The sequence below is a fragment of the Crocuta crocuta genome, unplaced genomic scaffold (assembly GCF_008692635.1).
Source record: "Crocuta crocuta isolate KB4526 unplaced genomic scaffold, BGI_CrCroc_1.0 scaffold101, whole genome shotgun sequence".
Taxonomy (NCBI): Eukaryota; Metazoa; Chordata; class Mammalia; order Carnivora; family Hyaenidae; genus Crocuta; species Crocuta crocuta.
Window position 1 is genome coordinate 1080976 of NW_027527956.1, and position 10975 is coordinate 1091950.

A 10975-nucleotide genomic window follows, 5' to 3' on the forward strand; every position below is an offset into this window, starting at 1 on the left:
TGTGACTTTCTGTCTGCAAACTGAGAATGGCTGAATTCTCTAAGAAGTGTTCAAACCTTGAATTACTAGCCTGGGCACATGGCAAGCTTGGGCTTCATCCAGACATGGCGGCTCCGAGGAGTCAGATTTCCGGAGTAATTCAGGATAGGTGGAGGGAAGGAGAAACTGCCTTAGAGGCCATCTAAGGCATAGCCAAAACAAACAGAAGGTCCTGTCTATCTTACTTTACTCATCAAATCAGTCACCAGTCAGCCCAGATTTAAGAGGAGGGAGCCCAGGCACCTTGTGTCTGATTGCAGCCATCTACAACCCTCCACGCAAATAAAGCATATAGAATACTACCCATGATATGATGCCATTGAAAGACATGGCACAGAATGGCTTGATAGTTCATGAGCACACTCGATCCTGGTTTTGAATAAGAACTGAGGAATGGATACTCCAATGTGTAGCAGAAGATTTAAACATCTGAGGTATGGTGGACAAGATTTGTATGTTTGGCAGAGATCGTGAGAACATAGACATTCAGGTTTTCAAATGCAGATTTTTTCACTTTTCTGAAATAAATATTGAAATAGAATAAAAAGGAAATGATGAAATGAAAGGGTAAAGGTCATGTTTAATTTGAAAACCGTGAAGATCAAGAAGTAGAGAAATGAGGTATCAAAACAATAGGGGGTGATTCAGATGAAAATTTTATGGAGAAAATTCTCAACTTACTTGTTTCCAGGAAAAAAAAAATGTCTACTGTGTTTCCATGGTGTTTAAGACCAACCATTTAGGAAGAACCATGTTTCCCAGAATTAAAAAAAATAGAAGGAAAAGTAGTTTGGGGAAGGTGAATTGACCGCGGGTGGTGTATCGTACAGTAATAAACAAATTACAATATATTAGAAAACAATAAAGGATAGACAGAAGTGTGATGAATATGCAATTCACTTTATTGATTAACTGATGTTTATTAATGGGCATTGCTCACACTAACTAGAGACGTTATGTGTTGAACTAAGTTTATGCCTCACATGAGAAATTGGCTTTTTGTCCCAGTGCTAATTTCATACAGTGAGCCTTGCTTCTGTCCCTTACAGGAGTGGGTATTTAGTGTGTATCCTGATACTTCCTAACATGCATAGCCCCACACACAGATTCTCCAACTGCTGGTCTGGGGAAAATCCAGAAGTGTGTGGGGTTAACAAACACACCAAAGATGCTGGAAATTTGGCTTCTCCGTCACCCCCCTCCCTACCAGCCATGGGATGTTGGTGTGGTTAGCATATCTATTTTCACAATAAGAAGGAAAACTTCGAAATATCCCAAATTCTGAAAAACATACAAATGGGTTATCTTGTTGCCACTCAGAGCCATCTTTTAAAAAAGATACCTTCAACAGGGCCAGGCTTTCAAATTCACTGAGTAGGGCACTTTTGTGGCAAGTCATAGACGTTATAGACATGTCTCACTGCTAAAAATGTGGAATCGCCTCAATATGTTCATGCCCTTTGGTTTCATCTTCCATTAAAATGTAGAAACCTCTTAACTTCATATGACTTTAAAGGGCCTGTTACAGCCGATCAGGGGCTTTCCTGACCTTATCTTCCATGGAGGGTGGGAATCTGGGTACAAAGAATGGCAAGGGCCAGAAGCAGGGCAGTGCAGTGGGAGAGGGCGCCCCCATGGAGCACACAGGTCTCTGAGGTCACACCTGACAGACATGATCTTCGCAGCTCCCACTTCTGCCAAGAGTCAGTTATTCAATCAGGAGGAAATGTGAGGTTTTATTGATTAGAGGGTTGCCCCTAGCCTGTCAGAAGATGAACATTTGCTTAGATTGCATCAGAGAAATGTGTACTAAGAACACATAAAACCATTTCTGGAAGTTTTTTCTTTTTTTAAAAAAAAACCTAGTGTGAATCAATAAAAATGAATTTATTTCTTGAAAATGCAATGTAAAATTTCGTTCTCTTGGAACTAACCCTATGCTTGAGCACCTGAGTGAGGTTGTGTTGATCTCTGGGGCGAACCTTAAAATTTATTTTTCAATTAAGAACATATTGCCACACTTTGATCACAGAACTTCTCAGGAAAACACATTTTTGATACGTAAAAGATCCTATCACAGAAGCACAGAAAAAATGTCCATTGGAGAAAAGATCCAATGAGCAAGGGTGGGAGGAGGTGTCTGGAAAAGGTGTAATCAGAAATGGATGAAAAGGATTAAAGGATAAAGGATTATTCTGTGTTTGGCGCAGTTTGTGAGTATGTGTTTGTAAAAGGGCTCCGTCCGCCCTCAACAAGCTAGTCTATAGTTGGGTAAATTGCAGAAAACTGATAGTAATGCACAGAATTCTTATTCACAGAGATGCACATAAACTCGTCTGGTGGTGGGTACTAACTAGTTACTGTTGTAGCTATTTACCTGCACTCCGGGTTGGCTATATGCCCTTTGAATTCTCCTTGGAATCAGTTGTACATCTTTTTGTTCCTTCTAAATCAATGAATGATATCAAATCATCTACAAGTGTTCGTTTCATATATGTTTGGAGTCACGTTTACTTTTTTAAAAAAAAAAAGTAACCTTAAACGGCAAATTAGGGATCTATAACAGATTCTGTCATATGACGCCCACATTTAACCCTCAACTTCTGAAAGAGCAGATTTCAGCCTAATATTTTGCATCAAGCCTGACACGTTTCCTTTTTCTTTTAGCTTCAGACAAGCTTGACTGAGCCAATGACGTTATCCAAATCGATATCTCTTCCTCGTAGCGCCTACTGGCATCACATCACCCGTCAGAACAGTGTTGGAGAAATCTACAGTTTGCAAGGCAAGTAACTTGAAAATAATCAAGCGGCACCTCCATTAGCTTCCTACAGGTGGGCCAGGAGTCATGCAAATTGCTTTGCTTCCTTTTCCTCCATTTTCATTTATCAGCTGTCACTGGCCACAGTGGGGGCTCTGAGATTTACAGTGGCGTGTCTAAAGCTATCATTGCATAGTCTCACGGTAGAAATGATTCCAAAAAGTCTCTGAGGGCTAAGGACCCTATTTGGCACCTGACTAGAACATTATACAAAACACATTATCAGAAGCTCAAAGTAGCTCATACAAGAATCTGTTTCATGCTGTTTCATAAAGGATTTCCTCCTTAGCATCCTTTTTTCTTAACAGGATTGACTGTCAGTTCAGGGGACTGATTTCAGGTTCTGTAATAAAATGCTACATAAACCTAGTCTCAGAAGTCTTCAAGTTTAGCCAGAGCCTTGGCACAGAAATAATTCTGGAGGGTGCAAGGCAGGAGATAAGCTCAAATACTTTACGTCTGTATTTTTCCTAATGATTAAGGGTTATTTAACTAAAATAGTTAAATAGTTTACCAGATGAATCAGATTCATTGATAGCAGGTATTTGATCGACAGCAGCACAACCTCAGCTTTGGCATTTTTTCCCTATTCTTTCCCTGTTGCCTTAAAATGAATAGTCTCATCCTTCAGATAAAATATTCGATTATAAGCAATTGACTTACAGCTGACCAAGACTGAAGGGAGTGGGAACTTATAAAATAAGGCTAACAAAACACGGTAAAAAAAAACAAAAAAACAAAAAAACACTCATCCAACAAAGAGTTTTTGAGCACAGTGGGTTTGAACATAATAGACACCTGATAAGTACCTGGTGAAGGAATGACGCTGTGACCTTCAACATAGTGGGATATTCAGAATGGTTTTTCTTTCATACTTTAGCCTTTGCTCCTATTAACAACACTAAGTCTTTCAACAACAACAACAAAATGTTTTCGTGATACGGAAACTGCAATGGTGTATTTTTAAAGCAATATATGCTTGCCAGCGTTTCAAACCTAGACTAATGGAATTTGGTTGGTGGGAATTAATGATGAAAGAGCCATTCTGCAAGGAAAAGCTGTCAGAGCAATTGTAGTCATTTGTGGAATTTGTAGATGGTACTCGCATGTTATATTTTAAATGAACCCGCTTATGGGTAGTTATTATCTTTTTGTGTTCTTTGTATGAGAAAAATTGTTAATAGGATAGGGAGGAGAGGGTCAAGGAGACGCTTGACAATCTTGTGGATCAGAAAGAGGAGACCACGCTTTGCTTTTCTGCTTCTGCTCAAATGCTGAGTCGTGATCTTGGTTGATTAATCGTGCTTGCTCCTATGATCAGAAATAATTAGAAAATGTGCTTTTAGTGTAAGGTGATTTTTATTTAAACAGAAACCTATAGGTCTAATTATTGTTAAAAAAACAAAATTCAACTGAGTAAATTTTATGAATCGTGTTTATTCAATTATTCATGAATGGACAACATGTGACCTAGCACATAGGAGGGAGGCCTGAGGAGCTATATATAATGAAAGACTTTTATAGGCAGAGGGAGTGGGACAAGGAAATTCTACTGGACAAGAATGGATTGGGTGTAGCAAGGTCACTTCCTTAAGGGGACCACAGCTGTCTGTCAGACAGATTACCTCACTAGTACGAACCGGGTAGTTCCTCATTGACTGGTTTAAGAGTCTTTTTCTGGGAGAGCTGAAACTGTAATGATGTGTTACGTCTTAGGTAGGCATCATGAGGTTTAGCCTAAGTGACCCTATATTGAGCCTACTGTTTTGTTTTTAACAATATTGATGTTTAATAAAATAAAAATAAAAGTTTGGAGCATTTACATGAGAGAATGCAAATGGCCACATTTCTAAGCTAAAAGAAAGTGAGATGTTAATGCAAATAAGCTAGGAAAAGGTTGGAACCAATATCGTGATACCTTTGGGTTTTGACAAGAATGTGTTCTATAAATCCAAGCGAATGAAAGATTGTTGTTTTTGTGGTAGTGTATGGGGAACTCTTCTCCAAAGGAAGAGCTGACATTTAGACTGATACACAACATCAGAAATAATTTCATATGCATCCAACAAAAAATCGCCAGAACTCATTTAAATTTCTCAAAACATTGCTGAAGACTTGCAGAAAGACAGTGTTGACTTACAATATAATAGAATCAGTAACTGATTAGAACACTCTAGGATCCGTCTCACTGATACTAATTTCCAGCAAAGGTAAGAGCTTCAATGTTTTATCAATTATGATGAACAGTTTGCTCGTATGGTCGCAATAGCACCACGCTCTTGCCTGTTTGTTTGTTGTTTTTGTGTTAACAAAGAAATATGTCTCAACTAAGTACTACAAGGCCAAAAAATAGAGAATGTATTTGATGTAAATTACATTTCACTATATTGCAGGTTTATTTTTGTATTGTATACTTCATAAAGCAATACATTTTACGTTTTCTGTACGCGTTATTTTATGGTTATATCATATATATAGAGAGAGAAACATCTTACTTGGATAGCTAGATCCTAGGTGAGTAGATAATATCTGGATACAGATGCAACCTGTATCCAAAGCAATGCTTTGACAAAGCTGTTGTATTTTATTCTCCTTTAGTTCTGTTGAGCCAGTCAAGTTCAGCAAAGGACAAAATGTCTTTTGACCATAGCTTTTTATTGGTATGGAATCTACACAGGCATTGTGCTTATGGACTCAGGGGAGGATAAAACTACCAAAATAAGAAAGAAAAATAGAAAAAGTGAACCCTGGCACTCCTTCATACGCATTTACATTTTTTTTCAATAAACTACATTTGAAAGTATAGTTACTTTGTGTCTCCCTTCCTTCGTGGTCCCCCATGAAGGTCATCACTTCTTTACAAAGGGGAAAACATAGTCTGATCTTCCAGAGTCAGAGGAAAAATCTGGCGATGGTGGGTGTTATATCGTCAAGTAACCTGCAGGTAGCATTGAGGGATAAAAATGTACCGTTAGAATTTTTCATCATATTTTCTACATTCTAACTGTGAAGCTGAGATCAATATGAATTAAATTCAGCAGGCTTTCATTCAGAAGGTAAAGGGGGAAAAGCTTTATATCTCTAAAGCTTAGTAGATTGGGATTCATTAATAAGCAGTACATGTTCTAGAACTGAAAAAAATATTCACGGTGTGCAAACAAATCTATTCTACTTTAAGACGTACCTGTAACTTCGATTGCCTGTCACTCTCAAACCTTCACTTGCTCTCTTTTATTGGATTCATTTCCGTCATCTGTTCCATAACTATAGCAACAAGATACACACAAAAAGACCAGCGTATCAGTGTTGACGTCTTGCATTTACTTTAATGTTTGGAAAAAAGGTGCAATAGGATCTGCCAAATCTCTCCGCACTGTATTCCCAGAATGGTGCCCTGAAAGCATAAGTTTTTTGATGGTTTCTCTGTTGTACTCTGGCTCTCTGGAGTCAAAAGATTGACGAAAGAAATAATTCTCTTCAACAAGTACAAGATAGCTAAGGACGAGGCAGCTACTATGTAAAATCTCTACACCTCGATGGCTGGTGAGAGATTGGGTCACATTGGCTCGTCTTCCAGAGAGTGTGGGTAAAGACTATTCCTGTTCTTGATTTTTGCCAGACAATAAGGATGATTAGTTTGTACTAGGAAGTAGTTTGCTGCTAGTATTTATCTGACTTACACATTTATGAAAAATTTTTGTGTCACAACCCATTCTAGAGATATTGTCTCGAGACTTAGGGAAACCATGCACTTCAAGGAAGGAAACCTGATTTTGAACTCTTGACTCAAAAGTAAATGCTTAAGGGGTGCCTGGGTGACTCAGTTAAGCATCAGTCAGTTAAGCATCCAACTTTTGACTTTGGCTCTGGTCATAATCTAACAGTTTGTGGGATCAAGCCCCACGGAGGGCTGTGTGCTAACAGCACAAGAGTCTGCTTGGGATTCTGTCTCTCCCTCTGTCTCTTCGCATCCCCTGCTCTCTCTTTCTCTCTCTCTCTCTCCCTCTCTCCCTCTCTCTCTCTCAAAATAAATAAATAAACTTAAAAAAATTAAATGCTTAAAAAAATACCATCTGTTTAATATCTCTAGAATTTTTGTTCTAAGACCATTAGTAGATGTATGAAGAGCATGAGGAACACTAAAAAATGAGAAAGGATGAGGGGCGTCAGGGAGAAAAAGGAAAAAGAAAGAAACAAATCCCATCAGAAGGTCACGGTTCTCTCTCCCTTGGACTTGTGGTCCCCGTTCCCAGATCTGTATGACCCGCTGTGTAGCAGAGCCTTTACATCGGGATGTGGGAAGGTGGCAAAGCATTTATTGAAAATGGCAAATCAATCCAGTAAAAACCACGGATGGTACCAGGCTCACTGCAGACACTCACTGAGTCCTTGCTGAATGCAAATGAATGAATTTAGAAACGGTTGGAGAGGCTACGCGGAGGGGGCCACGTGGCTACCACATCTCCTTTCAGGAAATTCCTCAAAGGTTCCCCGGAAGGAACCATCGTGTCTGGTCCCACACACAGCCCATCCTGGGCACCCATCTGCCCCCTGCACAGGCTTAGGGCTCCGTCGGCTTGTCTGCCTCTTGCTTTAGGATTGGCCTGAGTCCACAGACACTACTGCAGGTCTTCATCTGGGAAGCAAAGGACGGTCTATGAGATGCTGGCGACTGTCCCTGTAACCTGGTAGTGGGGTTTCTGTATCTCCCACCTGCTGCTTTCCCTCTGGAGAAGCTCTTCCACCGGCCATGCTGATGTGAAGCGGGGTCCAGAGTGTGGGCTGAAAACGCTCCCCGGTGAGTGGGCTTCTGGACTCTGTGCCATCCTTGACGTCTCTCTGATCCACTCATCACTCACTTGGACACAAAATCCTATGGGGATGTGCTGGGACTCAGTTTTGAGCAGCTTGAACACCTTCACTGAATCAAGGGTGATGGGGGGTACCGTCCGTAAAAGTGGCAACTTCTGGAGTTGTGCTTTCGTTAACACTGATTAATATTCACTGTCAGCTCTGAATGGCTGCCTCCTGCCCTCTGTACAGCTGTAATTAAGCCACACACCGCCCGCATCAGCCCAGTGGCAAACCTGATTACACAGAAGGCATTTTACTCTCACCGAAAGGGCATTGGCGGCTTCAATTCCTCAGAAGGACAGGATGCAAACAGGCAATTAGAATTAACAATAACCTTCAGGAAACAGTAAATAGAATTCTGACTTAGATTACGGAGGTAAATCGAAGGATTTACTGACTCTTCGCTTGACTATGACCCTCTGTCTTTCCTCCCCAGTTTCAAGTTCGCATTGTTTATAAATCGTTTCCACCCAGACCCTCTGTTTAGATTTTCATCTTATGAGGTTTTCCGTATCGCAGTTAATAAAAGCCTTGTATAACAAGTTTAAAAAAAAAAAAAAGGAAAGAGAAAAGAAAACTGCACTGATGGTCAAAAAGGAGCCTGCGTATGTTCAGTATTCGATGCAATGTGCACACTGGCAGGTGAGTCGGTCATGGCCGCTGGCAGCAGCCAAGTGCATCGCCCAGCCTGGGGCGTGAGGCCCCAGCCCGCTGGGGGAGATGTGGCAACAACCCCCCAAATATGAGTTCCAGAATCAACACTTTCTAGTAAATCTTTTTATGAACACTTACTGCATATCTTTATCTTAGAAGAGTAAGTCAAAGGTAGTAAATGCCTCCCTAGATATCAGTGTGGGGTTGTTTTGTTTTGTCTTTTTTTTTTTTAATGTATGTTTATTCATTTATTTTGAAAGAGAGAGAGAGAGCATGCAAGAGGGACAGGAGCGGAGAGAGAGGGAAGAGAGAATCCCAAGCAGGCTCAGCGCTGTCAGCACACGACCCCATGTGCGGCTCCATCCCATGAACCATGATATCATGACCTGAGCAGAAATCAAGAGTAAGGCACTTAAGCAACTGAACCACCCAGGCGCCCCTGGATATCAGTTTTTAGAGATAAATGGATGCATTGATTCCCAAAACAGACACCATAAAAATGCTCCAGATGTTCTCACTGTGAAATGTTCCTCACATGCTACTGTCATAATTACTCACTCCCTCTTCTGTGTTCCCAGACAAGTACATACAACTCTAACATACCAATGTATTTATTCATAAACCCTCTTCTTCCGTTCATTTGTGAGGCAGCAACTTCAAATGACTTTTATCCCTATGGCGCAGCCCAATTTAGGGCTCTATCATGGTGAAGAAGTACTGTCTGTAGGTGAAGATACTGAGTTTTGGAGTTCAATATACCTGAATATTAACTTTACCACAGTTGAGCTGTGTGACTTTGGGCAATTAGTTAATCTTTCTAAGCCTCATTTTCTGCATGTCTAAAATGAGGATAATGGTTCCTATCATGGCACTTAAATACCATAATCCACATTAGGTATAAACATTCAATAATTATTAACCATTGACCGTATATTGAAGTAAATTAAATTTCCTCTAAGAAGTTTCTCTGATGAAGGGAAGTATGCTATCCAACTCCAATGTATTCTAGTATTTACTTTAAAATATTATTGCAGAGTTTCTGCTATGCATGAGGAATTTTGTTTTGTTCTAAACACTTTATAAAAGTCTAGCTTTAAGAAATCTTTTCTAGCTCTTAGAGTTCTAGAAAAACTAAATCTAACTCTAAACCTAACCTTAAGTTTTTAATGCAAGATACAAATAAAATGTCAGGCTTAAGCCTTTAATTTTATTTTTCTTCCCATCAGTGAGTATAAACAGGACATTGCCTCTCAAACAGATGCCCTCCTTCTCCCAAGCCTTACAAGGCTCAGTCCAGGGAGTCCAAGGGAAATTAGACCGTGTGTTTCAGGCCAAGGAATTGCAATTTCCTGGAAGGACTTTATTCAGCTCAGTGCGGGGGAAGTGCGCTGCTCCCCTCACGCACCCGTCCCACCCAGGATCTACTCTTGCTGGGATGAGCCCTACCCTGACTGCTGAGAAACCTTCCTGAGAAATTCCTTTCCCCACTAAGCTAGACTAGGTTGCTTGATCCAGCTATGCCTCAATTTATTCTCTACAAAAATGCATTCTACTGGGTGAACTAAAGGTGAAGGTAAGATTTAGATGGTTAATTAAGTTCTCCTGACATAGCACGACACAAAATCTAAAGAGAGCGCCCAGTGTAAAGTATAACAAGTCAGCCATTTAATCATTGTTTACCAGAAACGTAATAGTAGATAAAGGTAGATAAAGATAAAAGACTCAAGAGTTACCAGATGTTATGCTGGATTGGTGTAATCTGCCAGTGGTCTTACTAAAATAAATTGCTTTGCTCTCTTTAATTCAAACCTGAAATCGAAATTTGAGTTAAACCTGAAACCTGGTCTCTATACTTGATGTTTCTCCCTCAAGTGTCCCCCCACCTAATTTTTAAAATATAGGAGGTAACACATCAAGGTCAATATTAATCAAACTATTATTAAAAATATATATTCCATTTTATTCAGTAGGAAATAAACTTAGTACTTAATACGAATTTGGGGAAAGGTTAATACCACCATGGCTGAAGCCCAGCTGACTTTGTCATGTATCTATGGGCATGTGCACACGTGTGTACATGCATACACAGACACAAAACCGTGTGTGCTGATTGTTGTCTCACCATATGCTGCTTTCCTTAAAAATGTGCCTTTTGGGCGACACATCACAAATTATGAAATACATAGGAGGACATATAAGAGAGACATTTTCAATGATATTTTTCTCCATGACCTCTGTTTCCTGTTATATTTTTTTAATAGTTTATTGTCAAGTTACACCAGTTCACATTCCCACCAACAGTGTAGGAGGGTGCCCGTTTCTCCACATCCTCGCCAGCATCTAGAGTCCTCTGATTTGCTCATTTTAGCCACTCTGACTGGCGTGAGGTGGTATCTCAGTGTGGTTTTGATTTGTATTTCCCTGATGAGGAGGGATGCTGAGCATCGTTTCATGTGTCTGTTGGCCATCTGGATGTCCTCTTTGGAGAAGTGTCTGTTCATATCTTCTGCCCATTTCTTCACTGGATTGTTTGTTTTTTGGGTGTGGAGTTTGGTGAGTTCCTTACAGATTCTGGATACTAACCCTTTATCTGATATGTCATTTGCA

General features: G+C 40.1%; 1 protein-coding gene across 1 annotated transcript in view; it reads left to right on the forward strand.

Moving 5' to 3' along the window:
• Positions 1 to 10975, forward strand: part of DOK6 (docking protein 6) — a 258557-nt gene that overhangs the window by 189669 nt on the left and 57913 nt on the right. Inside the window, exon 7 of the mRNA XM_077752730.1 lies at positions 2707 to 2824. Within this exon, the coding sequence (XP_077608856.1) occupies positions 2707 to 2824 (118 nt within the window). The remainder of the gene's footprint in view (positions 1 to 2706; positions 2825 to 10975) is intronic.